We start from the raw sequence: 19,495 nt of genomic DNA, 5'->3' as shown, positions 1-19,495 counted from the left end.
GCAAAGTGGAGTCAAAGCAGAGATATCAAAGCTTTAGCTTGACGTCTGTCCTCCAGGAATGTAGTGGTCTTCTGGCTGTGCTCTACTAGAAGTAGACTCATTATTATATACAACCTGAGGCGTTAGGACTGCTCACCTCTTCTGCTTGGCTCAGGTTCTCACTGCAGTGCTTGTATCTCAACAGATATCCCCTGATGACGATGCAGTGGTGGCCTTGCTGTGTGAGTGGGCTGTCAGCTATAAGCGCTCTGGGCGCCACAGGGCTATGGTTGTGGCCAAACTCCTGGAGAAGCGTCAAGCAGAGATAGAAGCTGAGGTACGCCCTTATTCCTGGAAAGCTGGCAGTGGTGAGGAGAGGAGAAGTTACCCAACTATGATTATCTACCTTGCACCAAAAAGAAAGGCTGATCAGCACCTCTCAATGCTGGTGCTGTCATTTATGGTATTTGCTCCACCTAACTCAAAGTAGATCATAAATGAGCCTGTGGGATGGTGTGTATCCCATTTCTTGATTACATTTTAAGACAGGTGGTTGCAGTGCAGAAGTACTGGCATACTTGGAGACTGAAGTGGCTCACAGAAACCTGTGTGGTGGCTTTCCTATAAGTGCAAGATAGAAGTCTCTTGAAACTTCTTTTGAGGGTTTATGGATAGGGATTTTCTCCTCTGGGACAGTTTGCAGTACTTTTTTCTGTTTCTACAGAGATGTGGGGACTCTGAAGTTGTGGATGAGAAGGGCTCCATCTCCTCCGGCTCTCTCTCAGCAGCCAGCGCTCCTGTCTTTCAGGATGTCCTTATGCAATTCCTTGACACTCAAGCTCCTATGTTAAGTATGTAATAAAAACTTGTGGTCTCACAGTTTCTAGCTTTCCCTGTCCTGCAAACTTTGTGTGCTCTTCTCTTGTATGTAGGTCTTGAATGTACTTTAATCTCTTTCTGGCTTTCTTGTGATCCAGAGCATGCCTTGGAGAGGGAAGGGAAGCATCCTGGAAGGCCAGGTGACAGAAAGATAATGCAGAAGCACTTCTGTTAACAGAGCATTGACTGAGAATAAATGAGCGCAGCCTAATTTGGAATTAATTCAGGCTGAGAACTAGAGTGAGGTTTCTAACTACTAAGTGACAAAGCTCTGGAATAGTCTCTCAATGGAAGTACTGAAACAGATTAAGGGGGGCAGGATACTATCAACTCTGAATGATGCTAGTTTGTACACCCAGAAATGGCACTTCCAGGCTGAAGTCCTACCTGTGTGGTCTAAGGGGTTAGCTGGAGAGCTTCTGACTTACTTAACTGCTACCTGTTGAAACTGAACTTTCTGCTTTTAGTCCCTTCTGTAATCTCACAACTGTGTATCAGTCGCTGTGCTGAGATCTCTGGAAACACTTTCTCTAGTCCTAGGTTAGGTGGCTGCTGTTGCTTAGCATTGCAGAAGACTTCTCATAGCCCTGACTGCCTGTGCTGTTCTTTTCAGCTGATCCTGGGAAGGAAAATGAGAAGGTGGAGTTCTTTAACCTAGTGCTACTGTTCTGTGAGTTAATCCGACACGATGTTTTCTCTCACAACATCTACATGTGCACACTCATCTCCCGGGGTGACCTTGCTATGGATTCTCATGGGCCTCGTCCGCCCACACCCTTTGATGACCCTGCTGAAGAGCATGACAGGAAGGAGACAGAAGGAAACAGTGGCATCAAGCTAGAGGTAAAAGCACAAGCATCATGGCCTTCCTCAACTTGTCCCTGTGTCATGCTTGCCCATTTTTACCAGCTTTGCAGCCTCTTTGCTGTTATCCACTGGAGGATGTACCAGTGACTCATGCTTCTCCTTTCCCCAGCCTATTTCTTTAGCATTTCAGTTTCAAAAGTAGAAAGCTATGTCCTGAGTGGCTGAAAAGGGCCTGCAGAATGTAAAGGGGTAGATAGGAAAATCTTGCACTGCTCAGAGCAGAGCAACATATAATGAGGTGCTGTGTGAGGCCTGTCTATGATGTTTGCAATGTGTTAAGCTTCAACTTGGGTTGAAGCTCCATGAGTGTGTTGGCATATTGCTGTCACTGTCCAAGTAACAGCAATATGCCAACTGTTAAATAAGTGTTGTTCCTTTAAAATGCTGTGTTAAATTAATATTCTCCTGTTTCCTGGTACATCACCATGTTCTAAAGCTGCTCTGTTTCTTCCCAGGACACAGGTCTTTCTGAGCCCATTGACATTGACCACAACTCCAGCATGCTTTTTGATGACATGGAGAAAACAGACTTTTCGGTATGTTTCTGCATTTTCTTTCTGCTACTCAGTAAGTAGGTCAGTATGTTGTAGTCAGGGCCAACAGGTGCCTCGCTTTTGTGTGTTTCCTTTCTATTTTAGAGCCAGAGAAGTAACAGGATTGTTCTGGTGTGCTGGAGGTGTCAGGATTGTTCCAGTGTACCCAATGCTCTGTCCAACCTGGCCTTGAACACTGCCAGGGATGGAGCATTTACCAGTTCTTTACCTGTTCCAGTGCCTCACCACCCTCACAGGGAAGAACTTCTTCCTTACCTCCAATCTGAACTTCCCCTTTCTAAGTTTGAGCCCATCACCCCTTGTCCTGTCGCTGCAGTCCCTTATGAAGATCATGGTTGCACCATGTTTTGAAGCATTTAACAATAAAAATAACTTGTGGTGTTTGAAAAATCCCCAAGTACCTTAATTCCTCTAGTAATTTCTGGCCTTCCAAGATACATGTTAAGCAGGTGTGATGTGCAGAGCTGTGGCTTTTCTGTGGTTTTCCCAGAGTCCTTGCTTGTTCTGTGAAGGTGGTTCCCAAAATACAAAGTTATACTTACTTAATACCCCATTGTTGTTAACTTGGTACATAACATGGAGCAGAAGCAGAAATGGGAATAGTGTCTTAGCACATTGCCTTTGGTCATTGCCCTGAGAACTGAACATTTCGCCAAATCTCTCTCTTCCTGCTCCTTTTTAGGCCTGAGCAGGTGTGCCTTCCTTCAGCAGTCTTCACTGTTGCATGACCATGTTCCCTAACTACCTTTTCTTGTTCTTTTGTCTCTCTAGATGTTTTCTCCTCCAATGCATTGTGAATCTAAAGCCAGCCCTTCCCCTGAGAAACCAGATCCTGAAAAGGAAGCAAAGCCTCTGCTGAAGGATAAGTCTGTGGAAGGAATGCTAGCATCCCTGTATGACCAGCCTCGGCACATCCAGTATGCAACACACTTTCCTATTCCTCAGGTACGAGACCTGCTCATAACCTCTCTCCTGTTGCTGCCTTGTGCTCTGTTCACGAGGCTGCTAGGTTTCCCTGCAGTACTGCTGTGGGTGGGTAAGGAGCAGTTATGCTTTCCTGCACTGCTGCAGGAGGTGTGCTACTTAAGATGTCTCCTTGCTTATACCCAGAACAACTTCTGAGATGAAGCTTTCCTCTTCCTTTGAGAGATGAAGATGTAAACCAAGATGAAAGCATTCAGGCTTGTAGTTGCTAATGCAGTTGCCTTTTCTGGTTCCCCAGGAGGAGTCATGCAGTCACGAATGTAACCAACGGCTCGTAGTTCTTTTTGGAGTTGGAAAGCAACGGGATGATGCTCGGCATACAATCAAGAAAATAACCAAAGACATTCTAAAAGTCTTAAACAGAAAGAGCACTGCAGAGACAGGTTAGTAGAGTCTGAGCTTCTGAAATGGAAGCATGTTTCCAGTTGAATTGTCTCCTTTGGGTTGCAGTGAAAGGATTTTATATAATCTACAGTGCCTGGTAAACTCTTGTCAGTCACTGAAAGTCTGGAATGGTGCTCTGTTCCCAGACATACTAACCAGCAAGTGAGATGATTGATTTCCTGTTGACAATATCTGTTTAATTAAAACACTTTTCTTCAGTAGAGCAGGAAGTCATGTCTGTTCAGAGTGAGACCCTGGCCAAAACTTCTGCTTTTCAGATTTTCTTTAGTTTTCCATTTAGATACTTGCACAAGAAATAAAGAGGACTTTGCCTATGCATATTCAGCAAAGACTTTGGTTAAATGTAGCATGCCATTATGCTTGGGGTACATGCTAAATACACTGGATGGGAAATTTGGATAGCTGTGTCAGGATCCACAGAAAGCCTCCAACTTTCATTGGCTGAGAATCTGGCTACAATTTTTTCTTATGTCTCGTGATCTGCTTCTTGAAACGTAACTTGGAATGCAATAGAAAGATGATTCTTTCAAAGATGGAGTGCTCTAACAGAGAAATTGGAGGCTGAACATCTCCAGTACAGAACATCTCTCCTCAGGGAATTAGTGAATATCTAAACAGAGAGAAAGTATTTTCGCCTCCAAAGAGTACCTTCACCTGCCACTTGGGATAAATTAGATATTAACCCTACTCTCATTCTCAGGTTAAGAGCTCCTTCCTCAGCAGATTATTACTTTGAATTCAGGATAGTCCTTATCAGCCTAAGGTGTGGGACTCAGGCTTTTTGGCTATGCTGCATGTCAGGGGCTGATCTTGCTAAGGGACTGGCAGGGGCTAATGGCTGATGTCTAGTCCTTCTCTGATGAGAAATGTCACCTAATACTGTTTTCTGGTCCTCCCAACTTTGGCAGGTGGAGAGGAAGGCCAGAAGAGGAAAAAGAGCAAGCCAGAAGCATTCCCAACAGCTGAAGATATCTTTGCAAAGTTCCAGCACCTTTCTCACTTTGATCAGCACCAAGTCACGTCTCAGGTATGAAATTTGCGTGACTGCTGTCCTTCTTGGGCTCTGACTGTGTCCCTTCAGGTTGCTTAGAGCAACTTCCTGGAGGGAAAGGGAGATGGGCCTGCTGAGTGACCTCTTCATGGGGAGACTGTGTGTTTTCTTGCACTTGCAGGTATCTCGCAATGTCTTGGAACAGATCACCAGCTTTGCCTTGGGAATGTCATACCACCTGCCTCTGGTACAGCATGTGCAGTTCATATTTGACTTGATGGAGTATTCACTCAATATCAGTGGTCTCATCGACTTTGCTATCCAGGTAAGCCAGTGTCCTTAAATGCTTTCTGAGTCAGGGCTCATCAGCCTGAAAGACAGCAGATCTGTGCAGCAATAGCTGGGCTTTTGGAACTGTTGGTGACTCTCTGACCTGTGTCACGTCTTTGCAGTGCTCCTGGGCTACAGCTATTAAGGATAGGTGGTGGCAAGTAGTCTTACATGTTGTGTTCTGAGGATTATTCTTCCAGAGGTTGCAGGGTTGTCTCCAAAGGACTTGCATTGCATCTCTGTCCCTGGCTGCAGCAAGGCCCTGTGCTGAGTGAGAAGGGAGTTGTCTGTCTCCAGCAGCTCTTCCACCTCGCTGCCCTGGAAGAATCCTTGGCACATAGCAGTGCAGGCTGCCTTCTGGATCCTGCTAAAATCCTGTTGCTGCTTCTGCAGCCTGTGCCAGGTGTCTCTTGAAGCCTTGCTATGGTTGCTGACTGAATTAAGGCTGTTAGCCTTAAAAAGGGAGCTTCATAGAGACTTACTCAGCATAGAAGTACCAAACAAGCTTTCTGCTACTATCTGTGGCCATATCCTATTCTCTCTCTGATACCCTAGCACTGACAGTCCTTGGTACTGTCTGAGTGAGACATTGCTCAAGTATGGTATACCAGCTGTTTCAAGGGTACATCTCTAGGCACAGAGCACCTGCCACTCCCTTTCCTGGCAGGTCCTATAGGCTGGTGTGGTCTTGGTGCCTGCTCCATTTCTGACCATACCTTACCCCTGTGGCTGTTGAAGGGTTTTTCTGTCATTGAGTGCAGTTGCTGAATGAACTGAGCGTGGTGGAGGCAGAACTGCTGTTGAAATCCTCCGACCTTGTTGGCAGCTACACTACCAGCTTGTGCCTGTGCATTGTGGCTGTGCTGCGGCACTACCACTCCTGCCTTATATTGAACCAGGACCAGATGGCTCAAGTCTTCGAAGGGTAAGGGAATCTTCCCCTCACTGTGTGGAAGGAAGCAGTATATCTTCTGGTGGCTTGTAAGGGGCAGGGATATATCTGTATCCTTCCTAAATGGCAGCAGCTTTGTGTCTGGAAGTTCAGCTCACAGAATTTGTGGGGAACAGGATATGTTGCCCACTGAGCACTGCTGCTGTGAGGTCAGGAAGATATCTATGTAATGAGATTATTCCTTCAGATTTTCTTCTTGTGTCCCTGCAGCAGTTATTTTTGTCTCTATGCAGTCTGTGCGGGGTGGTGAAACATGGCATGAACCGCTCAGATGGTTCCTCAGCAGAGCGCTGTATCTTGGCCTATCTCTACGACCTGTATACCTCCTGCAGTCATCTCAAAAGTAAATTTGGGGAGCTCTTTAGGTGAGTATGACCTAGATGGGATGCAGTGGGTGCTGACCAGTGCAGAATCTTGTCTTAAGCTTTGCTTGTAATCTTGTTTGATGGGGTTGTCTCTGAGATCCTCTCAATGGGGAGCTGAAGTATCAGCTGTTTCACAGGCAGTATTTACCTGTGGTATAATCTTAGATTGTTAAATTGGTTTTAGTACATTGCCTTCAGTAGTCCTCTGTACCTTCACAGGTCTTTTCTTACCCCACTCCTAAATGATAGAAGTAGAGAAGTCTGTTCCTACCAAACTGATGACTGAGCAGTAAATTCTAAAGGTTGTTCTCTGCTTGTGCTCAGCTGCCTAATAATCTTTGGACTGCTTCTGAACTTTCTCTGCTTGGTTGTGAGTTTGTTCCTTTGCATTCCTCATCCTTCTGCCCCTGTTGGCTGTTCAGGTTCTGCTCTGCTGATGTTGCCTCCAAGCTCTGTCGCATGAGCTTACTTTACCCTGTTTCTTTTTGCCATTTGCAGTTGTCTCAGGAACTCTTCTCTCCAGCTCCTCCCTTAGCAGCCCAGAGGTGGGAGTACCTGGATCTCCCTGTCTTTTTGCTTATGTGATCCTGGGAAGGGCGATTCTCCTGACTACTTCCCAGTACAGTGCTTCACTTTGTCTTCTCTCACAGCTCCTGCTCCATACTGGTGTTTTCAGTGCAGATATGCCACAGGGACATCTAACCCTCAGTGTTACCCCCACTGAGGGGTTGTGAAAGTGTCTTGTGCCTTGCTGTCAACTGGCTAAACTCTGGGCTACTGAAAGCCCTTGAAGTCGTATCTGGACTGAACTGAGAGCAAGAGGGAGTGCTATGGCTGCAGGTGCATTGGAGTTTTTTGAAGGAGTTCATCACACGTATGGAAAGGAGAAACCTCATCTTAGTCTAACTGAACTCCTGAAAGTTGTTCAGCAAGGCTTTAGAGTAAATGGCCACAGATGAAAAGGAATATCCTCTAGCAGGCAACCAGTAGGTTAGAGATGAAGTGAAGGAATGGGAAGAAGTTAATAGTTTGAGGGTGATCCCTTCCTGAGGAGTCCTGAGGACTTTGCAAGTGCTTATGCTGTTCTCCTCATTGGAAGTTGTATGAGTGGCTATATCAAAACTTTTCATATACCTGTTATTCAGCATGTAGCCCGAGAATGTGGCTGCAGGTTGTTGTAGTAGGGCACAGTGATGGTGACAAGGTGATAAACTGGCAGATGAAGTTAAACATAAAATAATTGCACATAGGATTGGCCTTGACCCCTTCTAAACTCTGTGTAGGTATGGATATATGCTACTGTCTGAGCTTTAACAGATACATAATTGAGAGTATCAGAGTGTTCAGTAACAGTTAAAAATGCAAATTTAATATTATCTACTGTTTAGAAAGGAACAGAGATCAGATCAGAGAGCATCATTAGATCACTGTTTAAGTCAGGGTACAACTGTGCCTTGTGGTTTGAGGCAACAGACTAAAAAGCATGAAACGAAGTTAGGCCCAAAGGAGGGTGGATATATGACCAGAGGTTTGGAAGGACTTACTTATGAGGAACTGAATCTCCTCCCCACAGAAGGGGAGACCAAGTGGAATGATAGAAGTTTGTCAATTCCTGTTGATATGGAAAATAACCTGAATGTTCCTTTTGTTTTATAATATAAGCACAAAAAGGAATGAAGGGAAAATAACAAATGGTAGGTTAAGAACAGAAGAATAAACTTCATAGTTCTCAGAGTTATCATGGAACTTATTCCGTGTCGTGAATGTAAAAAATTTATGGGATTCAAACAGTAGGTGGGCAAATTTTCATGAAGATCTGTTGAGGGGAGCATTATCTTTAACTCTGAATATCTGTGAGCCCTAGATTGCAGCAGGTTGGTGAAGGATGCTGGAGCAGTATTGCTGTGTGCCCTCCTTGCTCTTAAACTCTTCGGGCATCAGCTGCTCTGACACCAGGGGCTGAGCTAGGTGTTTCCCGCGTTTGAACTGTAATAGCCATTCCTATGCTATGTTCATCCAGTCCACAGGTAACTTCTAGGTGCTTCTGCAACAAAGGACCAGCTTCACTCTTCTGACTGAGGCTTTGTTGGTACACAGTGATCTTGAGTTTCCCGTGTTCTTGCCCAGGGAGGACTTGTCTTGCACAGGATTGCTTTACTTATCAGAGTTCAGTAGAAGCTTACGTTTTTGTATTCCTAATCTTTCCTGTCCTGTTTAGTGACTTCTGCTCCAAGGTGAAGAATACAATCTACTGCAATGTTGAGCCATCTGACTCCAACATGCTATGGGAACCAGAGTTCATGATTGACACTATTGAAAATCCATCTGCACATAACTTTACATACACCAACCTGGGCAAGAGTCTCAATGAAAACCCAGCCAACCGCTACAGTTTTGTCTGTAATGCACTTATGCATGTGTGTGTGGGACACCATGACCCAGACAGGTGAGAGGCAGAACTTGCATGGTTCTATTGAGATAGTAAAATCTTTAGGTGAGGGTAAGAAACCCAGTAGCCATTCCTTGGCTATGTTGGGGTGTGAGAAAGAAGGAGCAAAGGCTGGGGTCCCTTAGAGAATCACTGACCTGATGGCATGCATGAGTAGCAAAGTTGACCCTCTGTTTTCGTTGTTTGTTTACCAGGGTGAACGACATTGCTATCCTGTGTGCTGAGCTAACTGGCTACTGCAAGTCTCTAAGCGCTGAGTGGCTGGGTGTGCTCAAAGCTTTGTGCTGTTCCTCCAATAATGGGACCTGTGGCTTCAATGATCTCCTCTGCAATGTTGATGCAAGTGCAAACATTCAAAAGGGGAAAAGGAATTGAAGCAGGAGTGGAGGGATCCCATGGGAGAAGGCAGAAATAAACAAGGGATGGAGGCTTTGTCTTCTGAGGACAGGGGAAAGGCTTTGAAAACCAGGGCTACCTTTTGGTGTTACACCTTTTGCAGCCTGGGCGGCTTGTGGACATTGACCTGGGGTTATGGGTCCTTCTGCCCCCCAGCTCCTAGGCAAGCTGAGGAATTGCTGACAGAGGGAATGAGGCAGAGGTTGTTGTGATCACTGGCTGATGTCTTCTCTTCCAGGTCAGTGACTTATCTTTCCATGATTCCTTGGCCACCTTTGTTGCCATTCTCATTGCCCGGCAGTGCTTGCTGCTGGAGGACCTGATTCGTTGTGCTGCTATTCCCTCACTCCTCAATGCTGGTAAGTGCATCCCTGCAGAAAACTGGTCTTTAGTCTCAGTTTTGGCCCAAAGGCCTGTGCTTGAAGGATACTTTCTGAACTCCATAGTTGTGAAACATGACTCCAATACTTCTTTAGTAGGATGGTACTTCAGAATTGAGCTTTTTGTTTTAGAGGGTTTCTGGCCTTTTGGTTTCTGTCAAAAACTGATTGTGCTGAGGTTTTTCAGTGTCTTGTTCTCTGGAGTTATTTGTGCAAGCTGAAATAAGCATAGAGAGATGTGATCAGCCACACTGTCTGGCCAGAGTACTTGGCTCTGAACTCCAGTAGTACTCTTCCCACTGCTGATGTGGTTCAGCTTAGCATATTGGATAGAGCAGCCAGCTGACCAGCTGGGCCTACAGCACCTGAGTTACTCTGCCTTTACTCTGCCTTCCTAGCTTTGCCTAGGGGTTTGCAATACCCAGACTCTGACAGGGTGAAGTTGGAAAAATGGAACAAGCAGACGGGTGTGCATGTATTTGGGGATAATACTGATTGATTTGCTCACTTGCATGTTAATTGCTGCACATGCTCCATATTTGTAAATACAGTAAGGCTGCTGCAGCTTCTCAACTGTCTGCTTCAGAGCAGTGCACTGTGAATAGCTTTTGGATGGAGAATCAGTGTCCCAGTGCTTAAGAAGTCTCAGTGGAGTGTTCTCTTTACATAGCCTGCAGTGAACAGGACTCAGAACCAGGAGCACGCCTGACCTGCCGGATCTTGCTCCATCTCTTTAAGACTCCACAGCTGAACCCATGCCAGCAGGATGGCAGTAAGTGAATGGAAGTAGAACCTTTCTGTATTGTGAAAGTACTTAGGCTCTTGCACCCCAAGAAAAGAAATACTGGTCCTATGATTAGAGATCATGACCTGCCTGCTTTGAATAAAGCAGGCAAAGCCTGATAAACTACTTTCTGCAGAGAACAAAAAAGAATATCCTTCTATTTATGTCATTCCATGGTATCTGGGCATGCTGGGGGGGAGGAGGCCTTGGAGGCAGGAAACCAGCCAGTAGAGGTGGCCTTGCTGTCACTAAACCATTAGAGTAATGATCACTTCTTTTTTGTCTTGAGCTTTGTATAGCTTCTTAACTTGGTGCCAGAAGCTGCTATTTTACAGTGCTCCCTTTTTGTCTGGAAACAGTCCAGGAAGCTCTGATTTTGGCTCCTCATCAGTATCCTGATAGCGCAGATCTCTAAACCCAGCCTGTAATCTAGTTAGGGTAGTGTTTTAACTTGAATTCGTGCCACAGGCGCTGTTCCCCATTTGGATATCATGGGTTAGTTTCATGATTGGCACTATGCTTCATGAAACTTAGTTCGATGTTAAAGTTGGGAAAAGGACTTGCCTCAGGATTTTCTGAGCTGGATTCTACGGTACTGGCTAGCATATAATTCAGGCAGCTCTGGATTTTTCTCTTGCTGGGTATTGCCCTTCCTCATTGTCCTCTTTGCAGACAAACCCACGGTGGGAATTCGCTCTTCCTGTGACCGTCACTTACTGGCAGCTTCCCAGAACCGGATTGTGGATGGAGCGGTCTTCGCAGTACTGAAGGCTGTCTTTGTTTTGGGTGCGTACCTGTGTTAGCCTGAAGCTCTCAGAAGGTTTTTTAGGGGATGGGAGAAACGCACTGTATTTCATGCATTTGGCTGTATAGAAGGCCAGAGGAGATCTGTTTTGGTGGATATGTGGCTTGTCTGAAGCCCTTTGGTTGAACTGTAAATGTGCTTCCTATCAGTTAGCTGCAGAGAGAGTTTTTAAAAGCTCAATGTATCTTGTGGGTCAGTCTGGGTTTAGTATTGATAGTTAAGTGACAGTTGTGCTTTTCTTGCAGGAGATGCAGAACTCAAAGGCTCTGGCTTTTCCCACCTTGGAGGTGTTGATGATCTCATGGATGATGAACTGGGCGCCAGGAAGTCCGGTGGTCGGGTAGTAACTGTAGAAACCGCTAGCTTGGATATTTATGCCAAGTATGTACTAAGGAGTATATGTCAACAGGTGAGTCTGTCCCATCTCTAGATTTGTCCTTACCCCTTCTGTGGTGTTATATATCTCATATGATTGGGTTTGGCAGGTATTTCTGTGAGGAAGCTTCTGCCACATGATGGTGCAAAGGATTGCTCACTGTTAGCAAAAACCAGAGGGACAAGCAGTTGTCCAGAATTGGGTGTCACAGTATGCAGGGACTGCACATCCCCTTTGCTTTGGCAACAGCACAGGGCTCATGTACAAGAAGAGGAATGCTGGGAGTGGTTTGCTGAGATGTGTGCTGGAGTCAAAGAAGATAAGAGATTTTGCTGAAATGATAAATGGCCTTTCAGAATGCAGCTTAAGTGTTGCTTGCAGCTAGACTGTTAATGTATCCCTGGACTTTGCAGTGCCCTGTTTAGTTAATTAAAGGAACAACAACAAAAATCTTTTGCTTAGCCTAATCTGACAGTATCAGTGTTTCTGTTCCTCTGTTGAAAACTGACATTTGAGGAACTGAAACCTGGCTAATAAGCTACTTGGTTGCAGAATGGAGTGGCTGTTACCATTACTGTATGAAAATGGGTGTTGCAGGTTGTCCTTGGTTGCAAACTTATTCTGTCAACAGGAAAGATGCAGAGTTACAATTTAAAACCTATATTCCGTATTACTAATGTGTAAATACAACACATTAGTGCTGTGTTGTCCTCATGCTTTGTGATGGTGTTACTCATTAATTGGCTAGCTATATTGGCTAGCAGTGTCCCAGCCCACCAAAGAAGATTTGGAGCCACCTATTTATGAGCATAAATTCAACATACTTGGTGTTACTGAAAAGTGGCTTGCAGTGTTGGCAGAAATAGATACTTGCTGGTCTCAGTCTATGTAGGAAGGACTCACAGTAGGTAGGAAAGAGAGTGTGTTTGTACATGAGGGAAGAGCAGTATCAGGTATCACTATTCATACCACCTGTTGGCAGGACTGGTTATGTAGAAGTGAGCATTACAATAAACAGCAGCCACCAAATCATTCCAGAGCTGCAGGGTTCCTACAGCTGGAAAGGGCTGGTAAAATGATGCATTTAATATTACCACCTCCAGTGTGACCAGTGGACGCTGCAGGACTCACACCATCGATTCTGGAATGTCTGTAGCATGACTTAAACTATGGCTTGTGATTTCTGAAGCTCAGAAAATGAATCACATATTCAGGTGTATATTTTGTAATAGACTTCATCATGAGCGGGTGCAGAAAAGGAACAGATAATAGAATTAAGTTAAAGGTTTCTTAGGTGCAAATGATTATGACTCAGTTGCTGCTCTGCCCTTAGGCCTGTTTAAATGAAGAAGCATAATTGTGACTGGCCTTTTGAAAAGGTTAATTTCATAGAGCTCTGATAAACCACTACGGGAACCAAGAGGGAGGCTTGAGTCAAAGGTGCTAACTTGAACCTGGCAATTGGGATGGTGGGGTTGTCCATAGTGCTTGGAGAATGCATTCATAGTGCTCTCCTGGGAAAAAGATGAGTGGCCCTTTCAGTACTATAAAGCCTGCAGAGGTGCCTGTTTTGTAAAGAAATACTGCAGATCGAGGCTAGAAGTCCCTCAGGGTTGAAGATGGTAGTTGATTATACCAATAAAGTGGACTAGAGATGAAGTCTGAATTCTTGCAGGAAGCTGAACAAGTGACATAAAAGGTCTTCCCAAGGATATGCATATTATGTAGGTGAGGAATTTTCAAGAGGTTATGATGTAGCAACACTAAAGGCAGAAATGCAGTAGGCATTGGATATACAATAGGTCGTGTACTGGCAAAGTGGAGACTTCATCTGGGATGAAGCTGAAGTTCTGGGCTTTGGGTTCACAAAGATTTGAAACCAGAGATTTAGCCTTTTCAGTCTTTGTGCTCTACTTAGTGCTTAGCATGCTGGCTGCTGCTGAGAGGGGCTGTTCCCAGCTTTCTAGGCTTAGCATCAGCACCTGTGCTTCATGAACTGGGTCCTCATCTCTTCTCCTGTAGTTGTCACTTCTCAGTGGAAGAATTTTCTGATCGGGCTTGCTCTGCAGCTGCAGAAGTGCTTGTGTAGCAGTCCTGTGTAGATTTAAATTTCATGAATTTGCTTAATTGATTTTCAATGTGAAAAAATCCTGCAGTAACGAGTGCTGCAGTTAACTGTAAATTGTGTGAAGAAGCATCTACTCCATGCTTGGTTTGGAAACTGCTGCCTTTATTTTTATTGTACATTTAGGTAGCACCAACTGGAATTGAAAGGCTGACAGTAACAGTTTTCTGTCTACCTTCTCGTGATTTGTGACTGTAAGCGGCTTGGGTCCAGTCAGTTGTTTCCCCATCCAGGCTTTAAGGAGTCACTGTTTTTTACTAAGGATTGAGTGTTTTTTCCATCACAATTTGTGAATTAAGGGGTGTACTTTTCCGTAAGATAAGTCCTAGTATAGTCTTAGCTGCAGCCCTGAATTTCTTAACATAGGACAGCTCCAGGGCTTTGTTGTGCAGAAATAGACCAAATAATTAAAGGTGATCACCTCTGATCTTTTGAGCCCAAGCAGCAGTGTGGATGGAGCCTGGGCATGGCAGGGACTCTACTGTTAAATCACACCAATCTTTTATCAAAAGAAAGAGCAGCTACTGTGTTTCACCACTGCTGACTCGTCAAAGTTGATGTTTCCTCTGTTGTGATTGCTGTGCTGTGCCTGATGCCTGCTGAATCAGGATAATACAGTTCATGAAGAGAAATGATTATCAGGCATAACTGCACGCTAATAAGGTTTTTATGAGTTTATGTTCCCTGCATCTCTCTGAAGCTGAAAGCAGAGGCACCAGTTTGGAGTCAGACATCAGTTTGTCTGTGCTGACTGTCTTCATCTTGCAGGAGTGGGTAGGCGAGCGATGTCTGAAGTCCCTCTGTGAAGACAGCAATGACTTGCAGGATCCTGTCCTGAGCAGCACACAGGCCCAGAGGCTGATGCAGCTGATTTGTTACCCACACCGTCTGCTGGACAATGAGGAAGGAGAAAATCCTCAGCGCCAGAGGATTAAACGCATCTTACAGGTACAGGCTCCTGGCAGTATCTGAGTGTCCTAGTAATTGCCTGGTGTAGCATTAGAGTGGGGTTGTCCAAAATGTGGCCCTCTGAGGGGTCTGATGTTCGTGGGTTGAGGTGTGGGTTGAGGTATCTTGATGTGAGGTAAGGACTCATGAAGTATGCATGTGTGTGTTGCAGAATCTGGATCAGTGGACCATGAGGCAGTCCTCGCTGGAGCTGCAGCTCATGATCAAGCAGACAACAAACAATGTGAGTTCCTGCTCAGAGGGACCATAGAGGAATGTGTTGCCAGTGTTGAAGTGGCTACTTATGAGGTGGTGGGGAGGTGGCCTGGCAGAAATGGGAATAAGGAGAAACTAAACTAAGAGGGTGTCAGGCCTGTAAAAGCAAAGCATGAGAAGGATGCAATGAGTCTGAAACCTGAAAAGCAGCAAACATGAGGAAGTTGGCAAACTGGGTTTGTACTGAGTTGAGTTGAATTGTGCAAGCCCTGTCAGTGGGTGCTCTCGGAGCAAGACTTTGCTATCTCTTCTTTCCTATCTCCAGGAGATGAACTCCTTGTTAGAAAATATAGCCAAAGCCACCATTGAGGTATTCCAGCAATCAGCAGAGACCAGCTCTGCTAGCTGTGCTGGCAATGGACTCAACAATATCAGTAGCTCAGCAAGTGCTACGCCTGCCAGTAACAAATCCAAACCCATCCTCAGGTAGGTGTAGTCCCAGTATGCAGTTGCCTTGTATATAGGGAAGTCTGAATCGTATGTTGGATGGCAAATCGCTTTTCTCTCCTATGCTGTCACAGCTCCCTGGAGAGATCAGGTGTGTGGCTGGTGGCCCCCCTGATTGCCAAGCTTCCAACATCAGTGCAGGGCCATGTGCTGAAAGCTGCTGGAGAAGAACTGGAGAAAGGACAACATCTGGGGTCATCATCCCGCAAAGAGCGGGACCGGCAGAAGCAGAAGAGGTGAGTCCTGCAGAAAGGGCAGACAATGCTTGCTGTGCTGATCCCCCAGCCTGGCAGCATAGCTCCAGCTCTGTTCTCTCTGCAGCATGTCCCTCCTAAGCCAGCAGCCATTTCTGTCACTGGTGCTAACATGCTTGAAAGGACAAGATGAGCAGCGGGAAGGCCTCCTCACCTCTCTATACAGCCAGGTTCAGCAGGTAGGTGTCTTGGTTCTCCCCTCACTTCCCTTAAGGGCTTGCACCTCCAGCAAGGCTATTGGGCACATCCTCAGGGATGTTGTCTGTCTGATTACATGCTCAGTGCTGCAAAGATCTTACCCTGCTTGGTATGGGGTGCTTGAGCTGACCATCTCTGTCACTGGACAGTGGGCAGTACAAACAGCTCTTTATAAACTCAAGTATACAGTTTGTGAGCCCTGTCCTCTCTTGTACATTTCATAGATAGTAACGAATTGGCGGGAAGATCAGTACCAAGATGACTGCAAAGCCAAGCAGCTGATGCACGAGGCCCTCAAGCTACGGCTGAATTTGGTGAGCAGTTGCACCAAACCATCTGGGATGAAGAGTTGCCTATTTCTGTCCTTTCTCTGGAGCAGGCACATGCTGGAGGGGGCTATATATGTTCTGAGGCAAGGAAGTAAGAGAGGCACTTGTGCTGCTTCTGGTTCTTGAGCTCTGAGTGGGATAGGGTGCATGGAAAAACTCTTTTGCTGTATTTTGCCAGGATGAAATCCACAGCCTTGGCCTCTGTTTTGGAGATGTGCCTTCCCATTTTAATGCTTTTGCATTCCACAGCACTACTACTTGCATCTGAGGTTTGTCCTGCTGACTGCAGTCTGGTTCAGCTCTCAGCCAGAATTGTTGTAGTACAGGAGTTGCTCTGGTTTAAACTCCTTTCTCACTCCTGAACTGTAGCGTTTCTTCATGGTCTCCTTGTGACTAAATTACTTTCCTCTGCCAGGTGGGAGGAATGTTTGACACAGTTCAACGCAGTACACAGCAGACAACTGAATGGGCTGTGCTTCTCCTGGACATCATCAGCAGTGGCACCGTGGACATGCAGTCAAACAAGTAACTTTCTGTCTGACTTCTGATCCATACACTTCTCAAGAAAGGCAGTTGTTAGCATGGCCTCTTTTCTCATGTGAGCTAGCTGCCTCTCTATATTATTTGACAGAAATACTGTGACAGCCAAAAGAGACTTCAGAGTAATAGCAGTCTACAACCTAGATCATAGTATCCAAGTGCACTCTGACATATCCAGAGCAAATCTGGCTTTCCAGTTGCACAGAAGTAAGCAGGGGAGAGCTGTTTTTTGGAGAAGCTGAATGGGTAGGCAGGATACCAGTTTTAATCTGTGATACTGCACTTGACTCAAGTGTAAACACCCTGTGGTGAGTAAGCAAAAGGAGGATTAGTGTGGGAGGTTAGTCTGAAGAGTGCTTGGCACTTCTGACTCTTGGCAATCTAGTAACATTTGGCGTTACTATGATGATAGAGGCTTTATAACTGCTTCTTGGTGTCTCTGACCTTTCTGCTCTCACCAACAGTGAACTCTTCACCACCGTGTTGGACATGCTGAGTGTTCTCATCAACGGTACCCTGGCTGCTGATATGTCTAGCATTTCTCAGGGCAGCATGGAGGAGAACAAGCGGGCATACATGAATCTTGTCAAGAAACTCAGGGTGAGGGACACCAACCCTGTATGGGAAGCAGTGTGTGATGTGTAGTGCTTGACAAGCTATGCAGATTTACCTGGGTCTCGCAAATGGTACTTGTCCTGTTGCTGCTGTTTAGGTGAAGCAGTGAAGGTGACCCCAATGGGTCTGTAGGGCTGAAGGGTGAAAAGTGTGCTAGGTAATGCAGGGTTGGAAGTTGACACCAACAAGTGGCCCTTTGGATGACTTTTTCTAAGCAATTATTCAAGTCTTCTCTATTCCACTTGTGCAGAAAGAGCTGGGGGACCGGCAGTCTGACAGCCTGGAGAAGGTGCGACAGCTACTGCCACTTCCCAAGCAGACCCGAGATGTCATCACCTGTGAACCTCAGGGATCCCTCATTGATACTAAAGGCAATAAAATAGCTGGATTTGACTCCATCTTCAAGAAGGAGGTTAGTGAAGCCTTTTGTCTGCATCATAGCTCTTAAGTGCAGGTACCTTGTCCTCTTATGCCTTGAGTCTACACAGCTTAAGAGGCCTCTGTATGTAGCGCCTTGTTGCCTGTTGAGCTTGAAGCGGCTAGCTGTACACAGACAAGTTGGCACATGACCATGTCCAAAAAGGGCAAAGCTGGGTGTTAAAGCTCAGTGATAAATGCTGCTATGGCCTTGAGAAGCTATTTAATCTTTGGTTTGGTACTTACGGCTATATAAAGCATAAAAAGAAACCTGTAATCTCTGTCATGTAAGTCACTGGGCAGTACCAGTGTGCAGGAGACTGGCACAGATGGGATGAAGGAGGGTGGCAGTTGTTGATGAAAGTCTTTAGAAATGACTGTATGTGGAAGAGTAGGGACCATTAATAAGGGCTCAGGCACATGGAGTAGAGACTGAAAAAAACCTTGAGTTTCCTGTACCTTCATAGGAGAAACAACAGGGACTTGGAGGTTCTTGTCTCTTTTGCCTTAAAGGGTTTGCAAGTCTCTACAAAGCAGAAGATTTCCCCCTGGGATCTGTTTGAGGGCTTAAAGCACTCGGCGCCCCTCTCCTGGGGCTGGTTTGGGACAGTCCGGGTGGATCGCAGGGTGTCTAGGTTTGAGGAGCAGCAGAGGCTTCTTCTGTACCACACGCACTTGAAACCTAAGCCTCGCAGTTACTACCTGGAGCCGTTGCCACTGCCCCCTGAAGAGGAAGAGCCTCCTACACCTGTGGCTTTAGAGCCAGAGAAGAAAGCAGCAGAACCAGCCAAGGCTGATAAAACAAGCTCCAATCCTGCCACCTCTACTGAAGAACGCAAGAAGAAACAGAGCAAAACCAAGAAACGCAACCAATCTGCCAGCAAAACCGAGGTAACTGACTGCCCAACAGCTATGGGCCTCCCCATCTCCTAGTCACAGAGCACTCCCACAGAGCTCTCTTCCTGAGGAGTCTGAGAGTGGTGTAATGGTGAAGATGGGATGTGTTTCCTCTCAGCTGGGAGTACTGGAGCTCTGTCCCACTCTCTCTAGCCTACAGCAGAGGATACATTTCCTTAATACCTGACAGGAGGGAAGAAGGTTGCCCAGTTCAGATAGCGTCCTGCGCTTCCTCCTGTGGACTTTGCAACCTTTTCATACTCTTCATCCATCCATGAATTCCCAGTGGACATTGATCTTTTACTCGTTCTTTGTCTTTGCAGGATTTTGTCTTGGGCCCTAGCCGAGGGGTTTCATATGGAGTTGGTATGCCTACGGATCTCTTGCAGTCAGGAAGCACTATGTCAAGGCTGGCGTATGGGCAATCACCAGTGGGTCTCTATGCTCAGAATCAGCCTCTTCCAGCAGGTAGGTGCACAGGAGAGCTGAGTGTATTGCACTTCTTTGGGAGCCTCTTGTAAGAACCACTTCTGTGAGATGGTCCTATGTACGTCCCTCTACTTTCCCCTACATCTCCCTCCCACTTTTCCTGTCATGTGTCTAGTGATGAGCAGTCATTCTGGATCAGCAATAGCATGGAACTTGATAGCCTTTTTCTCTTCCTCTTGCAGGTGGCCCTCGCCTAGATACATCCTACAGACCCGTACGCATGCCACTGGGGAAACTAGTTCAGAGTCGTCCTCCCTATAGTGGTGTACTGCCTCCAGGGATGGGGAGCATGATGGGCATTGACCCTTCTTACAAGCCAGCAGTGTACAGACAGCAGCCTCCAGTGTCCCAGGGACAGATACTGAGGCAGCAGCTTCAAGCAAAGTTGGTAAGTCAGTGCTGTGCGCTTGCTGTTGCTAGACCACACAGTACAGCAAGTCCAAGCTGTTCGGTTTGCTGGGGTT

At 46.0% G+C, this 19,495-nt stretch overlaps 1 protein-coding gene across 2 annotated transcripts in view; it reads left to right on the top strand.

Annotated features, from left to right (window-relative positions):
* Window positions 1-19,495, top strand: part of MED12 (mediator complex subunit 12) — a 36,775-nt gene that overhangs the window by 10,081 nt on the left and 7,199 nt on the right. For both annotated transcript variants that reach the window (XM_034063648.1, XM_031048224.2), the window contains exons 11-38: window positions 185-316; window positions 704-830; window positions 1,472-1,701; window positions 2,181-2,261; window positions 3,051-3,224; window positions 3,502-3,646; window positions 4,577-4,695; window positions 4,841-4,984; window positions 5,751-5,914; window positions 6,175-6,306; window positions 8,525-8,752; window positions 8,950-9,094; window positions 9,390-9,510; window positions 10,202-10,303; window positions 10,988-11,101; window positions 11,366-11,529; window positions 14,390-14,569; window positions 14,742-14,813; window positions 15,111-15,271; window positions 15,367-15,528; window positions 15,614-15,725; window positions 15,969-16,058; window positions 16,489-16,598; window positions 17,078-17,213; window positions 17,479-17,640; window positions 18,159-18,536; window positions 18,866-19,010; window positions 19,214-19,419. In XM_034063648.1, the coding sequence (XP_033919539.1) occupies window positions 185-316; window positions 704-830; window positions 1,472-1,701; window positions 2,181-2,261; window positions 3,051-3,224; window positions 3,502-3,646; window positions 4,577-4,695; window positions 4,841-4,984; window positions 5,751-5,914; window positions 6,175-6,306; window positions 8,525-8,752; window positions 8,950-9,094; window positions 9,390-9,510; window positions 10,202-10,303; window positions 10,988-11,101; window positions 11,366-11,529; window positions 14,390-14,569; window positions 14,742-14,813; window positions 15,111-15,271; window positions 15,367-15,528; window positions 15,614-15,725; window positions 15,969-16,058; window positions 16,489-16,598; window positions 17,078-17,213; window positions 17,479-17,640; window positions 18,159-18,536; window positions 18,866-19,010; window positions 19,214-19,419 (4,236 nt within the window). The remainder of the gene's footprint in view (window positions 1-184; window positions 317-703; window positions 831-1,471; window positions 1,702-2,180; window positions 2,262-3,050; window positions 3,225-3,501; window positions 3,647-4,576; window positions 4,696-4,840; window positions 4,985-5,750; window positions 5,915-6,174; window positions 6,307-8,524; window positions 8,753-8,949; window positions 9,095-9,389; window positions 9,511-10,201; window positions 10,304-10,987; window positions 11,102-11,365; window positions 11,530-14,389; window positions 14,570-14,741; window positions 14,814-15,110; window positions 15,272-15,366; window positions 15,529-15,613; window positions 15,726-15,968; window positions 16,059-16,488; window positions 16,599-17,077; window positions 17,214-17,478; window positions 17,641-18,158; window positions 18,537-18,865; window positions 19,011-19,213; window positions 19,420-19,495) is intronic.

This window comes from Melopsittacus undulatus, chromosome 6, assembly GCF_012275295.1.
Source record: "Melopsittacus undulatus isolate bMelUnd1 chromosome 6, bMelUnd1.mat.Z, whole genome shotgun sequence".
In the NCBI taxonomy this organism is placed as follows: domain Eukaryota; kingdom Metazoa; phylum Chordata; class Aves; order Psittaciformes; family Psittaculidae; genus Melopsittacus; species Melopsittacus undulatus.
The sequence above is the reverse complement of the archived record's forward strand: the minus strand, read 5'-3'. Positions and strand labels throughout refer to the sequence as shown.